Below are 23919 nucleotides of genomic sequence, written 5' to 3'. Positions count from 1 at the left end.
GTTCAGTCACTGTGCTGATTTCTATTACCAGTAAGAGGCTTCAGAATTTTATATAATAAAAATTATAATTGACAAATGGAATTGCATTATTATTTGTAATTCTCAATATTCTCATTAATATTAACATGTTGCATAAGGATGATATTTACAAATGCCTGTCAGTCTATCCATGTATCTCATCATCACTTCTAATGTCTCCATTTGCAGGTTTTTCTATTGCAGTCAATGTCACTCAGACTCCCAGTATCATCTTATTGAGCAGGACTGGAGAGCCTGCAGTGCTACACTGTGTACATGATGCCGCTGATCACAACTGTCTTTACTGGTACCGGCAAGTCAGAGATGGAGGGTTAACTTTAATCGCTTATTCAGGGAATAAGGATGATACACAGTATGAAGCAGGGTTTGAATCCAGCTTCACTATTCACAGACCCGAAATCAAGAGATCTTCTTTTGAGATAAAGAGTGTGAAGTCTGAAGACACTGCCATGTATTTCTGTGCATCGAGTATCACACTGACACAGAACTGCATCACAGCTTTACAAAAACTGACACTCGCAGCACAGCTCTGACACAGCTGAAAGGGAAGTGACAATCTGGGGGCGTAGAGTCTAAAAGAGAAACAGCCCTCCAGCAAGGATTGCTATCCCACTCCCAGTCCACCCTCTCATTTATAAATCAACTTAAAAATGCAACAAACCGTTGCAAGAAAAGGTGTTAAAATGCTGTGTCAATCCTGCTGATTTTAAAATCATTTAAACAGCACTGGCATTTGGATTAACCTCTCTCTGGTACAAACCCAGGCCAGGCACCGCATGTGTCCCTCCAGCCCTGTGATTCCATGAGCCTGGAATCACCTGGCAGCCCCTCTCAGTGCTGCACTAAATAATCATTAGGGGGCAAAACCTGTGTCTTAAACACGGTCTCTGTGCTCTAATATGGGTTCATTTGCCAGAAAACAAATGACAGAACTGGAAACATGAAATATGGTAACAAAGTTGGGGTCTTAGCTCCACCCATTTTTTCAGTGACAGTGATGTAAGAGTTACCTTCCTCCGAGACGTCACTTCTTAGTCGTTCTTCTCTTGGAGTGGCTGCCGGGTGTTTCAGTGTGAGAGTCTGCTCTGCTCTGCTCTGCTCTGCTCTTTTGTGTGTGTGTGTATTACAGACATGGCCACTCTGTTCTGTTCACTCACTGTGCTGCTTTCTATTACCAGTAAGACATTTTAGTCATGTTTTATATTAATTAAAAAATAAAATATATTATTATTATTATTATTATTATTAATATTATTATTATTATTATTATTATTATTATCCTGTAAATTACTGCTATTTACTAATTAGTTGTTAGTCTTCCTGTTTGTCTATTTACCTAACATTATATCTGCTATTCTCTTCTTTTACAGGTTTTTCTCAGGCAGTGACTGTCACTCAGACACCCGAGATCTTACTGAGCAGCAAAAGAACAAATGTGACGATAAACTGTAAACATGATCAAAGCACTCACTACCAAATCTACTGGTACCGGCAAGTCAGAGATGGAGGATTAACTTTAATAGGTTATTCAACTGGTGCGAATCATAAAGAAATAGAAAAAGGGTTTGAATCCAAGTTTGGCATAATTAGACCAGACACCTACCACTCCTCTTTAGAAATAACAAGCTTAACATCTGAAGACACTGCCGTGTATTTCTGTGCATCGAGTATCACACTGACACAGAACTGCATCACAGCTTTACAAAAACTGACACTCACAGCACAGCTCTGACACAGCTGAAAGGGAAGTGGTTCTGACAGCCGGCTTGTAGCTTGTGATTAGATGTGATAAGATGATCAGCCAGCGTCACCTAGTGAACAGATACAGAGGGTTATTCTTATACTGAAGGCAATACACTGTGCACTAGATCAGCGCGTCCCAATAAGTAACGAACTTGAACTTGAACTTGAGCTTTTTAGGAGATAAAAACTATTAAAAAAGGTCTAATTTAGCAAATGATCAGTTCAATTAAGGGTCTAGTTAAGTAACTGAGAGCTCAGTTGGAATGAAAACCAGCAGGGTGTCCCCATGACCAGGGTTTTGAACCACTGATCTAGATGGTGCTTCTCTGATTTCTATAAATGTATCTGTGGCAGGCAACTAGAACAACTAAAAACAATACAAACATATATACATATATATATTGCAAATAAGAGCCGCTCGGAATGATACCCACCCCCATAAGGAGGTTAGGATGCAGTGTTGCATTTTCGTACAGCATTCGTTGATCATGGGAAGCCTAGTGTTGAAGGTCCTGCCATATAGATTCAATAAAGTACAGTCCAGCAAATGAAACTGGAATCTATCAAAGCAACAAAAAAAAGACTACTGTATGTCATTTAATACAAGGGTGAGCTATGCAAAGCATCCCCATGTGATATCTCTCCTCCCGTAAATCCTTGCATTTCAGGAATTCTTTGATTTGATGCTCTGTAAGAAACAATGCAAACCGTCAAGCCGTCAGCTTCTCAGAACACACACCTGCCTTGGTTTTAGATTGAACCCACCTCCTAGTCTGTGTTCAGTATCTTACTGCACTAACCTCTAGGAGTGACCTGGGCTGTGAAGCTTGTCTGACCAGCATGCTCAGCTACCAGAAGACACTCCCCTCTAATCAGGCTTCTATTGCTTCAATCTGTAAGCAATCCGAATCCCTGCTTCATACTGATAAAAGCAGTAGCAGGAACTTAGTCTGCTTGATTCATTTTCTTCTAGCATTACCTCAATAACATTAGCCGAAGCATCTCTTACTTTGTTCAGAAATTGGCACTGATTGAGCACTGCTGCCCCCTGCTGAATGTTCTGTATATAACAATGTGATAGACTCTGGTAAATATCGCTTCCTTGTGTATTCTGGGATACAGATAATATATGAAAGGTACCCACCAAACCCACACAAAAGCAGCTGCAGGTGCTGAGTTATCAGCTTAACTGTCTCTGTCATGGTAATGCTGATTTAATGCATTGCCATTTACCTTATCAAATACTGCCCCCTGCAGGATATTCTGTGCTACTCCAGTTATTCTACTGTAAAGCCATAAATATTTGTAGGAGTATGAAAAAAAAACTGCAAATATTTTTGGCACGAATATCAAATTCCACTAACAATACATACTTTGTATATTGCAGCGGGGCGCCAACATTTCTGGAGCAAAATAGGTTTAATGGGTGTGATTCAACAAATATTTTGGTCGCAAATATTTATGGCTTTAAGGTATATTTTTAAAAAGACAAAAACGATAAAACTTTTAATTAACACTGCAAGAATAGCAGCTAATGCATTGGAGTCCATAACATATGGAAGTGGAGCCAATATTTTAAAGGTGACTTTATTATTATTATTATTATTATTATTATTATTATTATTATTATTATTATTATTACAATTGTGAAAATTGGTTGGTTCCAAAATGCAAGTATAGAGTCTATTTGTATAGAAAAAAGTTCACTATAAATTAAGTTAGTTCTGTTTTTTGGAGGAAAAAAGGTCCATTTTATATTTACACATACCAGGACTATTCATATAATGTATTTGTTGATTATTAAAATGCATAACTTTCTATGCCACGGAGGCTTACAGTTGTACAGCAGGTGTCATAGAATCATACCAACCCCCACCCCCATCCCACCGAATGTCAAAGATCTCTTTAAGTCTGCTGTTAACCATCGAAGCCCTTGTCATACTGTATGTTACTCAGCATTCACTTCAGAGTTATACACGTGCACACTGGAAACCTTTTGTGTAAAAGATAGACCCAGTTTAGCTATTAATGCAAATCTAGGTGTTCTTACAATTCACTGGGTACATGAGACTGACGATCACGATATGTTTGTGAATGAATTTAAAGATTTTATAACAAGCCCATAATAATATATGTACTCTAACCCTAAAGTGTGACCAAAGTAACCATGTGCTTTTAACACAGCAAAGTATTTGCTACTAAGTTTTCTTGTACCTCCCATTCCTCATGCTAACCCTTTATATGGGGGAGGTGGTTACTTCTCTTTTTAGGAGGATGAGCCTAGCTGCCACTTTCTTAATGAATGCTCTGCTATAAAGAGCGTTGCTATTTATGGGTCAGTGACGTGTCATTTCCTTCCAGTGGGTGGGTATTACCTGCACAGATACCCTTCCTGTAGAGAGTGAGCTCTGTAGAAATACAAACTGTCTGCACTGATAGCACTCAGAGCTTAGAGTCAGACAGCACAGGAAGTTGCCGCTGTGAGCAGCACGGTTTTTGTATGACAGTCTAACGCTGTGGGGACAGGGGGCCACGGTGATACATTCCCATTGACTGGCTGTACAAAAACCTCAGTGTGAAACACAGCAGCCTACACTGCTGAATACTGGCACTGTACCTGCCTCTGGAGAACAAGATGGGGAGCACTTTCACAAATTACTGAACGGAATATTAACCTTGTTTATAAAAATCAAGAAAACAGATTTTGGATTTATACTGATGTGAAGCTTGAGCGATTTTTAAACTCAAGACAGAGTTTGAATATTGATGTGAAATATTAAAATGTTCAGTGAAAAACACTGATTTAAATGTGACTTGATTTCAGGATTACAGCTGTATTTCTAAACAATAAAGATGCTTTGCTGCTGTTTTATACATAGAATTGTTCTTGTCATTGAATTTAACAATGTGACTCCGGCAGCGAGGTATACTTCGGAAAAGGAACAAAACTTGTTGTTTTAGGTAAGTTCACACAATAAACAAGTTCACTGCAATCAATATAGTGTGTGAGTGTACCCAAAAGCATATTAATTAATTCAGTTTTTTTTTTTTTTTTCTTGGGTAAGTAGAACATATGGCAAATATAAAAAATTAACGACTTTTCCATTTTACAACAATTGAGAGTCGATTTCAGGATTAACTATGGATATTATTATTACAATGAGGCTCCAGTGCTAGGATTTTATACATGAGTATATTCTTGTCATTGGATTGAACTGTGTGCTACTGGAAGTGCAGCAGTCTTTGGAAAGGGGACTAAACTTACTGTTTTAGGTAAGTTAGCTTTTCATTAATAAAAGAACACTTCTATTGTAACTAACATAGTAGAGTGTATATATACATGCCGGTCACCAGAAAGTGTTATCTTGTTTAGTTTGAGCACATTCCTGGGTAAGCTGATGATACATTGGGACACGTTTGCCGTTGATTATTTTTGACCAGCTAGTGTATCAGTGTGCCAGTTACGACTATCACTTTGGTGAAGGCACCCGAATAACTGTACTAGGTAAGTTTGAGTGTTTGTTTCTTGAAATGTCTAATTAGATGAAACAGTAAACAATGAGGTGTAAAATGAACAGGACACATGCCTGGCATGAGAGGAAAGTCTGTTCTGGCATTATTTGTAGCTGTTTGGACTAGAGAGCACATTGACTGTTTCAGGTAAGGGAATACTTACAGGGCAATTATTTCTATGGGGGCCAGCACTGTGCGGGCTATGAAGCTTACTTTGGGAAAGGGACCAAGTTGACAGTTTTAGGTAAGTTAAACCATTAATAACCGTAAAAATAAAAACATGTCAGGTATTGGGTTATATTAAACTAGATATTGTATGTTTCGTCACATTTTTAATGAAATATTATTATAAACTGTTTAATATTGTTTATAACACGTCTATATGCATTCTGGGCTGTTTATAGCATTTCTTTACACTAAAGTTCGCCTGTTTTAGCTTTCAGAGGTAGTTCGGTTTGTAGTGTTTTTAGACATAGTACGTAAGCACTGTGCAAATTACGAAGCTTACTTTGGAGAAGGCACTAAACTGACAGTTCTAGGTAAGGAAATACATACCTTTTTTCTTCTGTCATATATTAACAAAATGAACTCTAAGAAGAGCTTTGAAGCTAAATTATATTTTTTGTTACAGTTCCTAGTAAGTAGTTGTATTTTACAGATAACTGCAGTTATACTGAAACTACACAATTGTACATCTTATTTGTTTAAGTGAGAGTCTGACCTATGGGTTTATGGCTTAACAATCAACCAGTTATTACCGACACAAACAGGCTATAGAACTGTATAACACAGCTTAGTGGTGGGTTCTGTCTGGTGTATTTGTATTGATGACTGTATCACTGTGCAAACTGGTTTTGGGCAAGCATTCTTTGGTGAAGGTACTAAATTAACAGTTATAGGTAAGAAACGATTTGTCTTTATAAATTCTGTAATACATTACCAGAATGAGCTTCCAGGAGAGTTTTGAAACTGCATGATCACTCACCACTGTGCCAACACCCAGTATTACTTTGGGCAAGGCACAAAACTAACAGTTCTTGGTAAGTCAATATTGTTTTTACACTACAGACTGAGCTAGTACAGATCATGACAAATGACTGTAGTGATCGCGAAACAGTGTAATTGTAATTGTACATCTTCTTTGTTTAAAATATATATAAGTCTAGATTCTCTACGCTACAGTAAATCATTAGCATTTTTTTTCAGAAAGATGAAATAAAGTTACTAAAGCAACAATAAATAAACTTGAGACCTGAGGGTTTTTTTACACTCATAATTGAGGTGTACTAAAAGAAAGTAGCTAATTCTGAAGTTCTTTCAAGTGAATTTTGTTTGAGGACTTTACCAGTGTGCTAGTGGTGGCTACCAAGCTTTCTTTGGTGAAGGTACCAAGCTTACAGTTCTAGGTAAGAAACGATATCTATCTTTCATTTCCATTGTTTGTTCTGTAATCTCTTTAAAATGTGCTCTAGGAGAATATATAAGCAGCATGATATTTTTACATCAAGGCATTATAATTTATAAAACTGGTCATGACTTAGCAACACTGATGTCTGAACGTATCTGAAAACTTTGTTTCATTGAACTACGTTGTCTGTTTCGCTGGCTCCAATGAGTGAGGGTGTATTAGTCTAATTATCACTAGAGACAGAATGCCTTGTTCTGTGTAGTTTATTTTGATTGAGGACTCAGCACTGTGCTAGCGGTGGCGGGGCAGCTTACTTTGGTGAAGGAACTAGGTTGACCGTTCTCGGTAAGAATCATGCTGTTTTGTAAAATGTCTCATAATACGTCTGTTATATTTTACAAGATTTCAATATTTTAAAACATAGTTCAGTAGTTCGGGACAAACACCAATCACAAAATGTTTTAGTACAAATATTTATTGTAGAGAATGCGGAGTATGCGATTTTACAGAAAAGTATGCTGTATATACACATTCATTTGGCATCAAACCTAACTTGGTTTGAGGGTTCGCTGCCTGGCCGACTGGACAAGGCTGAGACCCCCATTGATTAAAACATAAAAATTGTTATTAAGAAAGGTGGAGATGAGGAGATGGTGGGTTACGATGAAATCAAAACGCAACTGAGAGATAAGTGAAGAGGGTATTTATAGTGCTAACAATTTAATTAGCTAATGTGTAAATTGAATGATTTAATTTGGTGACGCGGAGATTGGTGTCTGACCGAACTTTAATTATAAATTTCATTATGATTATTGTTACTTCAGGGAAGACTTACAGCTAACAGTTCTTGGTAAATAATTATAGTTTCTGGGGTAAAACTATTAAAACAAAGTCAGGCAGACTAACGTTAGAAGTGCCTTCATCAGTGTTATTGAAAGTGAATCAAACAGACAAGCGTTTCAGCTGATAGTTTTACCTCAAGCAGACAAATGTTTCTGCTGCCAGTTTTGTATGTATTGACTGACTACTGGAATCCCGATATCCTCATCAAGCACAGAAACAGATATCTATGATACGTAACACAGATGCAGACTCAGTTCACTTGCAGATTCGTAATGTAATGTAGACGGGTTGTATTGATAGCTGAGTTCAATTGCCCAGCGTTTGCCTACATTTGAAAATCTTGCCTCCTATCTGATTTGATTGATCTTCAGTCTGCAGTCCAGCAAGTCTGTGGTTAGGTAGAGCTCCATGTTTTAATGCCAGCTGTTTCTCGCTGTGCTCAAGCATTCAGCCTGCATTTGGAAACGGCACCAAACTCACAGTCTTGGGTAAGAAAACAGATATACTTGCAACAAGCTAATACCACTCTGAAAAATATAGGTAACTGTATATGTTAGATTAAGAAAACTATGCAGTTAATATGCATTCATACACATTGCCTACTTAATTAGTGAACTAATCATTAATTATTACGAAATGTTGAGTGAAATGTTTATAATGCATATATATATATATATATATATATATATATATATATATATATATATATATATATATATATATATGCATTATAAAATAGATACATAGATAGGACATTTAACATGGTACAATTATACACGCAATGACTGAAGGTGATATAAATAATTTTAGGTTATTTTGTTTATGTTCCAAAAAATTCAGTGGAATTACACATGAAAATTCACCCACATTAGTTAATTATTTAACTCACACACATTAAATATGAATTCATAACACATTCAACACTTGTTATATTAAGAAACCCAACACCAACACTACTTTTGATGAATTCATGATGAGTTTGTGATGAATGCTAGGTTTGGATTTGAATGTATTCAGTTGTAATGGCTTAGTAGTTACATTCTTATTAATTGTAGATATGTATGTGGTGATAGAGATCTCCTTTGTGTGCTGTATGTGTGTCTGGTAGACAGCCACACACCCTTTCTATAAGCAAAGGCAGTTTTTTCCCAGCTGTTAAACAATGTGAACACTTACGAGCCAGCTCATTTTGGAAAAGGAACCAAACTCACAGTTCTAGGTAAGAAAACTGATGTAATATCTGTTTTATTGAGTTCACCGGTCTCTTAAACACTCGTCAAATCTGAGTAAATCTAATGAAGCGTCTTAGTCTACTAGACAAACATTTCAACACAAACATTTTCACACTGAAAAAGACATGATCATTTTAAGGAGCAAGACCGTGAAAAAACTAGGTCAAGTACACAGATGTTTCAGCTAGTTCCTTCATTAGTTATTTCAAATGATGAAGACACTAGCCAAAGCAATTGTAGTTAATGTACTGTACTAGAAGATGTTTAAGATTGTATAATTATGTCCTGTGATGTACTGTAGTTAAAGCATTCTGCACAGAAAGCATTATAAAAATGTGGAAAAGTACATCTTGATTTCTAAGGTAGTGTATGCGCCCATTGTTTTCAATATAAAATACCTACTGCTGCTTTCTAGTGCCCCAGTATTTTGATAGGACACTTGAGCACTGTACTGACCTCCAAGCACACTTTGTTGAGGGCACAAAATGAACATTTCCTCGGAAGTTATTATCATTTTTGAAAATATTTTGTAAGAGCTATCATTAAATATATTGCTGTATAAATGAAGAGTGATTATGTTTAGCATGTCAAAAAAACAAGATATGTAAAAGTCTCCTTTCTTAGTTTCCTCTAGTTATACCTCCATTGAATGCAGTGGCTGAAAAGTTTCTTGTTTGACCTCATGTCATTAGCTACAACATTTGTCTGCTTGACTTGGTTTCTTCTGGTTTTTCCAATAAGTCTGCAGTCTGTAGTGAAGGAGGTGTGTTGTTAGGCACAGCTGCTTTGTTTTTAAGACGTTGTTTTCACGCTGTGCTCAAACCACTCCAGCTACATTTGGAAATGGCACCAAGCTGGCAGTTTTAGGTAAGAAGTACTTTTATGACCATAAGCTAATATTATTCTCCAATTCCGTTTAGTACAGTTGACACTATGATAGATATCCACTTCGCTTGCTGACTTAAACATAAAACAATGGTGAAATATTTAGTGACGGATAAAGTATGCAACAGCTTTCAAATGTTACTGTCAAGTGGCCTTACCGTGTGAGTGAGTGTAAAGAAACAGACAAATTGAAAAATAATTCAGCAATGGTTCTAACCCAAAGCCTAATAGAAATGAATTCACAAAAAAAAGATGTATTGAAGTTTGCTAGGCAGTCAGCTCAAGCTCTGCTGTCATTAATGGGCAAAGGCAGTTTTTTCTGTGGTTGTGAAGCAGTGTGAGTTTCAACCAACAAGCTTACTTTGGGGAAGGAACCAAACTCACAGTTCTAGGTAAGAACACAGAAAATGAACCTTTTTATTTTAAGCATGTATGTAAAGTATTTTACTTTCATTCTGAGGGGTCCCTAGATATCCCACAATATCATGCAATATTATGTGTGGCTATTCAAAAGCATACTATTACAGTATATAGAAGTTTTAACCATGGTGCCACTATAGCACAAAAGCTATTAAAGTCTGCCTTGGCAGTCAGCCCAAAGCCCATCTGTGTCTGGTTGGGAAGGCAGTTTTACTGCAGCTGTCAAACAGTGTGAACAATAACCCAGCTCACTTCGGAAACGGCACCAAACTCACAGTGCTAGGTAAGAAACTGAAATAAATGTCTTTATAATACAGGATGAAATTGTTACTAGACTATATCTTAAAACATAATGAAGGGTGATATGTGTTCCTACAAGAACCACCCTTATTAAAATACTGTGCACTGTTCAATGGTCATTTTTGTTTCCCATATTATGTAGTTGGCATTGTCAGCGTTTTTTTTATCTTTACCACACTCGACTTGCAATCCCAACATTAAATTATTATTGGGAGTAATTAGCTTTGAGAGCAAATACGTTCTTTTAGAATAATTAATTTAATAGAAGAATTAAGTGGGACATGAGTTACAAAGTTAACCTTTACCAATACTTTAAGCGCAGCACTAAAACCAAGACCGGAGGGGATACAGTGTGAAAATTAAGTGGAGATAGACTTAGGACAGTGTGAAGGAGACTCTTCTTCACACAGAGAGTTCTGAGGGGATGGAATGGGTTACCTTGACAGGTTGCTGAAGGAGACTCTTCTTCACACAAAGAGTGGTGAGGGGATGGAATGGGTAGTCATGTTGTTAATGTTTAATCACTTGGATCCTTTAAGATCTGACTTTTGAGATCAACCAGCTATAGGAAGCGGATGACAAAGTTATAAATGTTCTTATGTTCTTAAAGTATATAGCCCTTGCTTTGCTATACTGTACTTTTACAATGGTACCCATATAGGACAACAAGAATCAATTAAGTTTGAAATCTCTATTACAATGTGCCTTGTCAGTCAGCCTATAGCCCATCTGTGTTTTGTGGGGAAGGCAGTTTCTCTGTAGCTGTGAAACAGTGTGAACCTCGGCCAAGCTTACTTTGGAAATGGAACCAAACTCACAGTTCTGGGTAAGGAACTGATTCAATATTTTTCCAATTTAAGACAACATTAATTTAAATATTCTATTTTAATTAGAGGGGTTCCTGTGAAAAACATACCAAAAAATAATATTTACCCAATGGTTGCCATAGCAATTACTCATGTAATAAGTTAAGTTATAAGGATGAGAGTTGGTCTAGTCTAGTACACTTACCAGTAACGAATAAGAGCAGCCCCTACTTAACCATTAGTTAAAAACTGCCTGGCTAGGAATTAGTTGAGGAATGAAAGTTAATGGAATCTGGTTTGTGAATATTCACAACCATCCCTTATAGCACTTTGCAGTGCATCATCACCCTTCATTTTTATACACTCAATAGTGCTACATTTAGAAATACTAAATGAAATGGAATATATTCAATAACAAACGTTTCAGCTAGAAGGTTTTCTCAACGACTGAAGAAAATGAGAAAGACTTCTAGTTGAAACGGTTGTCTTTGAATTTATTATGTCTCTGTTATTATGTCTACTTCTGCAGTTAACATATATACAATGCATATACCATGGTTTGCCTTGTTCAGTACTTGCATATTATTTCACAGTCCTTTACTGCACTTTGCCTAAACCGCAAACACTCTAAAAACCTCCATGAAGGATAAAAGCTCTTTTAAAGTTTGCCTTGGCAGTCAGCCCAAACCCCAAAGGCAGTTTTTCTGTTTCTGTAAAACGGTGTGACACAAAACACCCCAGCTTACTTTGGAAAAGGAACCAGACTCACAGTTCTTGGTAAGAAACAGATTAAATACCTTTCAAATTCAAGACACAATCTTTTGAAATGCTGTACTTTGGTCAGAGAGGCTCCTGATAAACACAATGAAAGCTAATTTGTAAATTTAGTTTCACCACAGTCCGCTTGTGCTACTTGTGCAGTTATACAGTTGCCTGTGTTTCACAGTACTTTACGATACTGAACTTTTCTTTTACAGTGAAAACTCTTAATGTGATAATGTTTGTGCACCTTCATTTTGATCACATTAAGCGGATGCATTGTTAACAAGAGAATGTAATTTTTCACTGCAATTTATTCAGTGATACTATTAAGCAGTTTTCATTGTATCGTGGCACTGGAATACAACAGTACATTTTTAAGCAGGGTAAAAGCACAATTGAAGCTGTACTAATGTTCCATGTCATTCTGCCCAAACCCCCTTGGTATTTAGTGGGCAAGCCCATCTTTCTGTATAACTGTCAAACAGTGTGAATACTGAACAAGCTTACTTTGGAGAAGGAACCAAACTCACAGTTCTGGGTAAGAAAACTGATGGAAGGTGAATTCAAGATTCAATTATTAAGGACATGTGTGTACAGTGAGAAGCATAGTGATTTGGTTTGCTGGTCTACATGGGTGCTGGGGGGGGTTAATGCTGATATCTGAGAGTCCTTTGTGGCTGTGCTCAGCAGTACCAGCCAAGCTTACTTTGGTGAAGGCACCAGGTTAAGCGTTCTTGGTAAGTTACCTGAAATTTTAAACTGCAGAAATGTAATGACATTTATTTTTTACGTTACAATAAGTGTGATTTCAGCTTAGTTTCATGACCTTAGTATATTAAGGTCATTGCAACACCATGTCCAAATTCCAGTTGTGTGTATTTTAAAAGGGGGATGCTTGTTCGTCCCTTTCAAAATCAAGCTAATTAATGTCTAAAATATGGAGTTTTTATTTTGATTTGCCTGTTATTTATTTTTAATGGGTGGCGGTAGTTTTTCTTTAGCTGTGAAACAGTGTGAATCTCAACCAGCCTTACTTTGGGAATGGAACTAAACTCACAGTTCTAGGTAAGAAAAGAAAGAGAAAACAAAAGAAAACAGAATGAATATCCCATAACTCATGATGAACCAAGCGTAAGCATTATGTAAAGTACTGTACTGTACTGTACACATCATGAAATTTTGCTAGTGGATGTTCACCAGTATGAAGCTGTATAAAAGTTTGTGCGACAGTCAATCCAATGCCCCTTGTTTCATGGGGGAAGTTTTTCTGTAGCTGTGAAACAGTGTGAACAACTACCCAGCTTACTTTGGAGAAGGAACCAAACTCACAGTTCTAGGTAAGAACACAGAACGAATAATCACCTAATGGATGACAGACCAATTCCAAGCGATTGTGTAAAATATTGTACTGCACTGTACACATAATCTTGTTTCTGAATATACACAAGCATAACGCTAGCTGTGGCAGTCAGCCCAAAGCCCATCTGTGTCCGATGGGCAAAGGCAGTTTTACTGCAGCTGCCAAACAGTGTGAACTCACAGCCAGCTTACTTCGGAAATGGAACCAAACTCACAGTGCTAGGTAAGAAAGATGAACATATTTTAGCAATAAGTACTTCAATCCAGACAGACTAGTTGGTTGATTAATTGCTGTCTCTGGAACCCTTTGTTGAGTGGAATAGTAGATTTTGTATTTAATGTAGTCAGGCTATAGTCTATCATTCTAGTTTAATTGAATGGCATACTGTAATGTTTAGTGTAGTTGTAAACATGTTAATAGAGAACTCTGCTATTGCAGTCTATAGTAAACATCTAATTTACTATACAGGTTTGTGTGTATTGCAGGTTACACAGACCCCAGTTAGCACTAATCTTGGACAACCTTACCCAAGCTAACATTAGAAAGTCCTAGATCAGTGTTAATCAGGGTCTGTGAAACCAGACGGAAATGTAATGTTTAAAACAGTTAGCCCCAGGGTACATTAGTTGCATACAGGCTTAAGCAAAACTGTATTTTATAGAGAAAGTGCACGGCATCATTCTGTATTCTGGTTGTCAGATAGACATCTGTGTTAAATAAATATTGATGATAATTCTGCTTTACCAGAAAAAGGAGAAGGAAACATGTTTGGCACAGGGGATGGTTTGTTAGGTTTGTACAGCTCTAGCCAAAAGTTCGAATTGTAGGATTGAAAAAAAAACAAAAAATAAAAAAAACTGTGAACATAATTTAGCTCATGTTAAAGTTAGGGTTTAAGCACAGTAATAAAAATCCATATCTCTCATGTTAATTTAGATTGTCGAAGGGTTTAGTTTGTTCATTTCTAAGTATCTAGGCCGGTTAGTTAACACATTCCAGTTACTGTAGATACAGTGCACCTGCAGCTGGTGGTTTTGCTATAGCTGAGAGACGGTGTGTAATAACAGAGAACAGTACTTCGGGGATGGCACCAGATTAACTGTGTTAGGTAAGAGACCACCTTGAAAGTCAATGATCTGAGTGATTTAGTCTTTACGCCACATGCCAGTTGCATGGCATCACGGTTAAGTCTTCTTTTGAGAGGGCTTGTTCACTAAAAAAAAATCTCTTATAAACAATGAATAATGTGTTATAAACCATATCAGACAGTTATTTATCAGATTATAGTATTAAACTAATTCACAGACCCTGATTGGCTAATCTTGGACTACATAATGTTATCTTAAGGTACAGCAGTCCAAGAATAGTGATGATCAGGGTCTGTGAAACCAGCCTACATGCTTATATGAACACGGGTAATACTTTATTTTAGGGATCCATTATAAGTGCTTATAAACAATAGCAAAAAAATTGGCAAAAGGAAAAAAAACATTTGTGTTCAAGGTCTGCAGACAGAAAAGCCGAAGCCTAATTTCCAAGAGAGCAGTACTGTATTTGCACACATTTTTAAAATGACACATTTGACAAGGTTCAATGAAAAACAAGAGCAAACTGTATTGCAAAAACAAAGCAACCCCATATAGTTGGTGAGACAGACAGACAGACAGACAGACAGACAGACAGACATAGAACAAACAGACCTGAAAGGACTATATCCATTATAAGCGATTATAAACAATAGCAAAACAAACAATTACAAAAGTGTATAATAATAGTCTTATTATTTCTAATCATATTCTGTAATTGTTAATAGCATAATTAATAACATGTTTATAAATAGTTTATAATCACGCATATCGCATCCCTAAACTAAAATGTTACCAAAACATGGAACTAAGCCTTTACTTTATAAGAGGCTGTATCATAAATATACAACAGTTTTGTGAATAGATACCCCTGTCAATTGCATTTCAATGTTCGTCAGTAGTTTTGACTGTTTCTTTCTTAAGCTCTGCAGTGAAGATAGTGGATTGTGTTTCTCTAGTTTTCTTACACAGTCAGAGCATTGTGCTCTGGTTCAAATACTCAGTACTTTGGCAATGGGACCAAGCTGACAGTATTAGGTAAGAATTCAGAAAAACAGTATCATCTTCACATTCATAACGTACAGTTTGTAGTCTCCAAGATTGTGGGTGCTTTTTTGCTGGTGTTAGTTTTGTTAAAGTCGTTTAGCATTGTGTTCTGGAAATTCACCCCAGTACTTTGGCAAAGGAACAAAGCTGACTGTTCTGGGTAAGAAACATTAGCTGTAAAGATTGACAACAGCAGAGCTTCAGCCTGTAATAACTTAGATACAGGTGCTGGTTTTGTTAAAGGCTTTCAGTGCTGTGTTCTAACACTTCACCCTTGGAGTTTGGCACAGGAACTAAACTAACTGTATTAGGTAAGAAGGGAATGCTCTTGTAAAATATATAATGCCCTGTGCAGCTTAAGGATTGCAGTTCTTTGTCAGTACAGTGTTGCTGCTATGAGAGGCACCAACTGAAATAATGCTGTATAATTTAATGCTTGTGTAGTGCTCTATTTCAATGCCGTGGTGCGGGCAATCCACAGTACTTTAGAGACACTGCCGTCCTCACTGCTCTTGGTAAGGAATTCATTATTCTATAGGAAGACTCCTCAAGCCTTGCCAGCATTGCTGCGGGTATATGCCAGTTGTTATTTTGAAATTATTAATATTCCTAATGGAAAGATGTTTTCTTTCTAGGTCATTTTATAATGTGTTTTTTTTTTTTGTAGACATAAACCAAAATACAGCATATTCAAATGTCAGTGTTGCAGTTTGACAGATCGATAAATTAAGACCTAAATTTCTACATTGATCTTGGACATCCATAAATTAAATTAATACAATCTTTCACAGCACACATTTGGTTCAGTGGGAAAGCAATTGCAGTAATACTAAAAAAAAACATGTCTTAAAACAAACGCTAAGACACTGGGATCTCTGATGTTCAATGCACAGGCTTTAAATGTATATTCTAGCTTTATCAGTTTTAGTAATTGGTGTTTTATATAATAATGTGCTGATGAGTTTGGAGTAAATCGTTTTGAGAATCTACCCCATATAGAATGACTTCCTCAGTCATTAAGTTTATTTTATTGTGATTGCATATTCTGTTTTCTAGTTATGCATGATCACTTTGAAGTATTTTAAGCACAGCACAGTAACCAGGACCAGAGAACACAGTTGGAAATTAAGTGAACGGAGGGCAGGAGACACATCTTCACACACAGTGAGGAGGGTATGGAACGGAGCCAAGTTATCAAGGCTGAATCAATGGGATTCTTTAAGATCTCTCTAATAATTTAAAGTAAGGAAACCACTGGCAAACTGATAAAACAAAAGTATAAATAACCCAGATCTCAGAAATGTAGTTTTTTCACAGTCGCTTAGCACAGTGTTCTGCAGATGTGCAATACTTTGGTGGAGGCACCAAACTTACAGTTTTAGGTGAGTAGAAAGAAAAAAAATGTAGATCATAGGATTCTTGTAAATGTAAATATCTGTGCCCTTTATAGCAGGTGAAGAAAACATATGACAATATGTGTAGTAATTTAATGTTAACAGTTTATAAAATAGCAAAAACCATCAGTTAACTTTAGCACAGTTTTGTTTTGTTTGTTGAGGGGTGTCCAGTTAAAACTTGATATAGCACAATTTTTAATGAACCTCATATTACTATCAAAAACTATTGTGTAGAAAATGTTTTATAATAATAAAAAAGGATGTAATGGAAATCTTCAGCTTTTAGAATGCTGTATGTATTTAATGAGAAGAAAAGATTATCTTTTTCCAGGACACTCCTCAGTGACCCATAAACTGTAAAGTAATACACTTTGAATTCCTAAAAGTATGTGGGAAATATGGAGATAGTGAATACAAGTATAAGTGTGTTTGCCTAACATCATAAATAACCCAAATGGGCTTGCAAATTATCATATTAATAGCCAGGCAGTCGGTTTCTTTTCGTGTTTTGGGAAAACATTTACTTGGAACAATCTGCAATTGTGCGTGCTTCCACCCCCATCATTATGAAGACACATGCCCATTTTCCAATCAATCAACAACAAGCTTAGCACAGTGTAATAAAGCACAGTGAAAGCATGGTAAAGCATAGGTAAGCTTGGTAAAGCACAGTGAAAGCATGGTAAAGCATAGGTAAGCTTGGTAAAGCACAGTGAAAGCATGGTAAAGCACAGGTAAGCTTGGTAAAGCACAGTGAAAGCATGGTAAAGCATAGGTAAACTTGGTAAAGCACAGTGAAAGCATGGTAAAGCATAGGTAAGCTTGGTAAAGCACAGAAAGACATGGTAAAGCATATTAAAAAAAACTATGGTAAACTGGTAAATGCATGGTACAATCATGGGAAATGTGCAAATTTAGTTTTTTTTAAAAAAGTTAAAAAAAAAAAGTCACAAGCTTTTATGGAAAAAAAAATCACTCAGAAATCCTTGCAGGTACAATGTAGTTAATAGGTAGTTAAATGTTCCTATGCAGAGGAAGCTTTGGGTACAATTGTACCCATTTATATTCGGTGTTGTACATCTTGAGAAATCAACTATTAATTCCAGTGCATGATTCCCTGTGTACACATGTCACCTGGGGCAACTAACACGATTCTTAAGCTAACACTTTATATTGAATTGTGGTTCACGAGTATTGATAATAAAATGTCATGTGTAGGGTGTATCTTAGTATAACAGACATCACACAGTTTGAGAACCCAGAACTGCATGGGAATAGGATACCCCACACAAGTATTATCTTATATTAAACTGGTGCCGTCACACCTTACAGAAGTGGTCTGAATAGTCTTTCATTCTAATGTACATGGTCTGTATGAAATGGGTAAATATTTATTGGGAAGATGAATACACTTCAGTTGGCTGTAATAATACTTGACTATAGGATTACTTGTTAATGCTTATTGAATTGGTCTTCTAACACCCTGAACTTGATCAAGTGTAAACTCAGAACTGGTTAGGATGTGGAAGGAAGATTTTTCTGTGCTGGGAATGGGGACAGGATAGCAGGTTAACAGTTCATGTTCCAGCTGCATTGCACTGCTTTCTTCAACAGCGTGGTTAGCTGTATATAGTAGCTGTCTTCAGGAATAGCCTAGCAATGAGGGTGAGCATGTGTATCTGGAGAGGCTTCTTTGAGATATAACCTAACATTTAAATGTCTAAACTATTAACACCCCTATAACCTATTAGTAAGACATATCCAACGAGAGGAATGTTTTGATTTTTAAATGGGGGTATAGCGTACCAGGGAAGAGATTTTAAAACTTATGTTTAATAAGTGCATTTGTAATATTTATGTGAATTATTCAAAAAATAATTTATTCATCAACTAAAATAATGTTTATTGTAAAATATTCCAAATACAAACACATGCAAAATGAATAATGAAGCCAAAAACAGGATTCTATTTAGCAGTGTTAAGGAGGTAACATTACTGTACTCTGCTTAGTTTCCAGTACCTTGTAACTGTAGATTCCTTTCTCAGGTTGGTAACTAAATGAGGTAAAGGACTACATTTTTGAGAGGGCTGTGTGGTCTGGTGGTTAAAGAAATGGGCTTGTAACCAGGAGGTCCCCAGTTCAAATTCTGGCTCAGCCACTGATTCATTGTGTGACCCTGAGCAAGTCATTTAATCTCCTTGTGCTCTGTCTTTCGGGTGAGACGTAGTTGTAAGTGACTCTGCAGCTGATGCATAGTTCACACTCCCTAGTCTCTGTAAGTTGCCTTGGATAAAGGTGTCTACTAAATAAACAAATAATATGAAATAATAACATAGTTACTTTTAGTTGCATTTAAAAGAAAGACTATGGATAATCAATAACATGGACATCAGAAAGTGCTTTGACAGGGCAAGTTAATTTTATATCATCTTGCTAGAAAATGGCATCAAAGGAGAGAAAGAGCGAGTTTCATTGCTGGATCTTCAGAGAATATTTCAGCCTGACCAAACCGAAAAAAAAAAAATCTCTAACAGTAACTTGTAACAGTATGGATTACTTTAAAATAAAATCGGCAATACAGATGCTATTGTTGAATTTGATATTTTAAAATGTAATTGTCTTCACCAGTGTGTTCAATTCTACTCTCATTTCTCTTTATCAGAGCATGATATTTCTGAACCTATACTTCACATCCTCGAGCCGTCGAAGGAAGAGATTGTGCAGAAGAAGCGGGTGACCCTGGTGTGTCTGGCCACTAATTTCTACCCGGATCACATTAATATCACCTGGAAGATCAATGGCAAGAATAGAGATGACGGGGTTAAAACAGATGATTATGCTATCAAGGACAATAACGCCAACAACTACAGCATCAGCAGCCGGCTAAGACTGACTCCGAGCGAATGGTTTAACCCCCAGAACATCTTCACCTGCGCTGTGAAGTTCTACAAAGGAGACGGTTCAGAAACTGTAACTCCTGAAAAACACATTTCTGGAAAGGATGGTAGGTTTATTAAGACTTTCTGTAAGTCTGTCTGCAATTAACCATGTAAAACCAAATTCAATTGTTCTCATCATAAAGGTGGGGGTAATATGGCTAGTCCTAATAAGAGGCAAGACAATGGATTTTGAAAAAATTGAAAGTGTATTTTTTTTATGTTGATTTCCAAACAAGTTCTTAATTCTGTGATTATACGAACACAATGCAGAAAAAAGTGATACCCAATAGAAGTGGCACAGATGAGGAGATGATTGGGGCACTAGAAATGTGATGTCATGATTTCAGCCTCATGCTTTCTTTTTGCTAATGCGCTTTCAGAGTGTGGTATGGCAAACACCATACTAGTAATGGAACATGTAAAAATCACTTTAACCATTTAACAATGATATTATCTCTTTCATTACAGGATGTGGCATGACTAAAGGTAAACACACACATATATATATATATATATATATATATATATATATATATATATATATATATATATATATATATTCTTTTTACTACAGTAGACTTTTGCTAATAAGATGTTGTTTGGGGTAATGTACGATAAAAAGGCTTTTTGTAGTCTCTAATTTATAGTTTTGATACTCATAATAAACAGAGACAGTTAGACATAGCTATAGGTGGAATTATGTTTAACATCCCAAAGTACAATAGGTGGCTGAAAACTGTCCCCTTTATAAAACTGTAATTCAGCCTATGGCTATTGCATGGTTACAAACCATCTATAATACTTTATTAACACTATAGCATAGTTATTAAGCATATATTATATATTTATAAAACAGTTATAAAACATTAATAAGCAGCACCTTGATATAAAGTGTTGCCCATGGTTGTTATAACTTTATTAAGCTCTTACATTAAAATGATGATCTGCACTGGACTGAGTTATACAGGCATGTGTTCAGATCACTGTTTGCTGTGATATTTCAGCTAAAGCTGCCCCATCTGCTCAATAGTAGGGGGAGCACCTAATAGTCAACTTACCATTTAGTGGAATAGTAAAGTGATAGTCGACCTCAAAGACTGGGAGTCGATTAGTCGCACGCCATGTGATTGTGCAGTCATTATGAAGTATGCAGTTTCAGAGACTGGGAGTCGACTAGTCGCACGTCATGTGATTGTGCAGTCATTATGAAATATGCAGTTTCAGATGGACAGCAGTGCACTTGTGCTTGCAATCCATTAAAATGTAGAGTCGATGTTTGATATTTAATAAATAGTTTTTAAAAACAAACAAGCACAATCCAAGGTCTCTTAAAGAATTAGCGGGGTTCCGAAAAATATAGCGTTACACATCCCCACGTGTTGCTACAACTGTTTACATAACATACCTGGCATTTTTCTTTTTGTTGTTAACTTACTGACAACTTTTACACTTTAAAGTCTCTCTCAAAGGTCTTTTCAAGGTGTCTGTTTAGTGCACTCGGGTTTGAGATCAGAGGCGTGTCCTCTCTTTGACGTCATTTTCTTACCTGTGTTCCTGAAGAGACATGCCCCAATGAAGCTGGGGGAGACAGGGAGAAAATATCATACAAATGCAGCTCATTTTAACCTCAGAATCTAATATGTTGGATTGTAGAATGTTAACAACGAAAAGAAAAAAATTACAAGTTCGTATTTCAAGCAGTTGTAGCAACACATGGGGACATATAACCATATATTTTCCGAACCCCGCTACTTACTCCTTAAACTCTCTCAAGCTGTTTTGTTTTTTACATAATCATGGATTTTTGTCCCTTCAAAAAATAATAGTTAATTGAAGACTGGAGTAAAGCCTTTAACCCCCATAGTGACAACTCCCACCTACTTGACTATTTTTACCTCAGCTATTTAAATCTGTCGTTGTAGCTGTATTCAATAGTATTGTATAGCGAAGCCAAGAGATTACAAAATATAACTTGCACAATGTATATGCTGCAGATGGCTTGCCATGATCGTATAGACATTATTCACTATTTCTGCTGTATCAGGTAGAATGATTTTGTTTAATTCAGACCTACGACGAAGCTTGTAGACGTAATCCCCCGTTTCCCCTTTCTGAATTATACTAAATGCTTATACGGGCATCATGGCATTTTTTCTTGTGTATTCTGTTTTAAAGTATAATATATGTATAATACACACAGTAAAGAGACCTGAAGTAATATACACTGACTGTAGAATTTCTTAAAGTTTCGTTTTGTTTTTATCTTTTTCTTTTGCAGCTTTAAATCGGAATGAATCAGTGGCTGCACAGATTTCATACATGCTGTTGGTTGGCAAAAGTTTAATGTATGGACTGTTCGTGACATTTCTTGCGTGGAAACTGAGGGTAAGGATGACTGTAAAAAGCTGTTTTTACAATTAAGCATAGTTCACTAGAAAGAGTTTGGAAAACCAAACCCCAAATTGTGCTTGGGTTTAAACTACTTCTATCAGGGTCTTTGGCTCACCTAGAAAGGCTGCTGAAGGAGTCATACAATCAACTTAGCCATTGAAACCTGGGCTGCAAATACAATAGATCTTTCAAGTTTCAAGTGGTTATCAATCACTGTAATGGTCTCTGCCTATATTAAACACACAGCCTGAATTAGTACAGCCATGTTTCTCTGAGGGAAATGAATATGATCTACTTGTAGTCATAGTTATAGGACATGTCATTCGAAAGGCGAGCTGGTGTCTGTGGAATGGAACCAGCAATACAATCTGTATATAGAAATCTATAGAATACTTTAAATGGAAACACTCCTTCTATTATATATTCTGTTCCTGATGCCCAACAGTAACCAGCCCCTGCTACTTGATCATTTAATAGAAGTACTGGTTAAGATGCAGGTTTGTTTCAATGATCTCACCTTCCTCTATCTCCTGCAGCCTAATTCTTCAAGCAAGCGCTTAAACTGAGAGAAGAGAGAGCAGCTAAACGGAAGAGACGAATGATCGGCTTCTTTGATTATTTCAGCTTTAGATTTTCTTAATACGTCTGTAAGCTTGGTGCATGTATGCTTCAGAACATGTTTGGTAATTACTAGAAATGAATACGATAGAGTACATGTTAGTTTTGCCAATGCGTTTGAACTTTTCAAGCTTGCCTACTTTACAGCCTAATAAACTAGCTTAATAAAATCATGTTGCTGTCATTTTGTTTTTATTTCTATTGTACTTGTGTAATGTGTTGATATGTTAGAATTTAAACATTTAAAAATGATCCAGAATTGTGTCTTAATATCCAAACATCAAAATATATACTGAGCATCAAAAGAAACTCATCACTTATATTTGAGCATCTAAAGAAACTTATGACTTATGTTTGGATAAAATTCACTAGATGTGATCGAAAAATGACAAACTCTGTTTTAGAGCAGGTGCGGTGACTTTTTATTGTGCTGATTAACAATTGACATCACAAAGATGCTACAAAATGATCTGTGGATCTCGGGCAGGTATTGTGACTCTTGGTCTCTCAGTTCATGGACTGTCGTTGACAGAGTGTGTCTGGTTATACCGTGAACACCCAAGACGGCCAGCCACAGCATGCTGCCCTAGTCCAGCCTCCAACATGCCGATTGCACGAAGGCGCTGCTCTCTGGACAGACGTGGCATATTGTTTTTTTTTCTGTGATTTTCTTTATTGCGTTTATTCAAGCTTGCAATTCAACAGCTGAAATCACTCCATATCCAGTGTCCAACTTTTATTAATTAAATCAATTTTTCAATTGATGTTACAGAGGATTACAAGTCCAAATTTTCAAAGCAGTGTTTAATCAAAGATAATGTTTAAACATGCAGCCTTAGAAAGCAGTGTTATGAATAGGGTACAAGTACAGTAATACATATTTCAAACAAACGTGTAGGCATTCCACAGTGAAGGACCAACCTATTATTAATTTCTTAGCAGACACCCTTATCCAGGGTGACTTACAATTGTTACAAGACATCACATTATTTTTACATAAAATTACCCATTTCTACAGTTGGGTTTTTACTCTAGCAATCTAGGTAAAGTACCTTGCTCAAGGGTACAGCAGCAGTGTCCCCCCACCTGGGATTGAACCCACGACCCTCCAATCAAGAGTCCAGAGCCCT

General features: G+C 36.5%; 1 protein-coding gene across 1 annotated transcript; it reads left to right on the top strand.

Moving 5' to 3' along the window:
• The first annotated feature begins 1126 nt into the window (after positions 1-1126).
• On the top strand, positions 1127-22962 carry LOC117967940 (M1-specific T cell receptor beta chain-like). Its single transcript, XM_059015358.1, has 7 exons — positions 1127-1216; positions 1410-1699; positions 10213-10366; positions 19504-19845; positions 20249-20266; positions 22059-22165; positions 22708-22962. The coding sequence occupies exons 1-7, from the start codon at positions 1171-1173 to the stop codon at positions 22735-22737; spliced, it is 987 nt and encodes a 328-aa protein (XP_058871341.1). The 5' UTR covers positions 1127-1170; the 3' UTR covers positions 22738-22962.
• Positions 22963-23919: the final 957 nt, after the last annotated feature.

This window comes from Acipenser ruthenus, chromosome 50 (assembly GCF_902713425.1).
Source record: "Acipenser ruthenus chromosome 50, fAciRut3.2 maternal haplotype, whole genome shotgun sequence".
Lineage (NCBI taxonomy): Eukaryota > Metazoa > Chordata > Actinopteri > Acipenseriformes > Acipenseridae > Acipenser > Acipenser ruthenus.
The sequence above is the reverse complement of the archived record's forward strand: the minus strand, read 5'-3'. Positions and strand labels throughout refer to the sequence as shown.

Bases quoted from the DNA above. Each gene is read 5' to 3' on its own strand.
- LOC117967940 (XM_059015358.1), top strand. From the start codon at position 1,171: ATGGCCACTCTGTTCTGTTCACTCACTGTGCTGCTTTCTATTACCA. The intron at 1,217-1,409 runs GTAAGACATTTT...CTTCTTTTACAG, and splicing joins TGTGCTGCTTTCTATTACCA to GTTTTTCTCAGGCAGTGACT. The intron at 1,700-10,212 runs GCATCGAGTATC...TTTTAACCATGG, and splicing joins ACACTGCCGTGTATTTCTGT to TGCCACTATAGCACAAAAGC.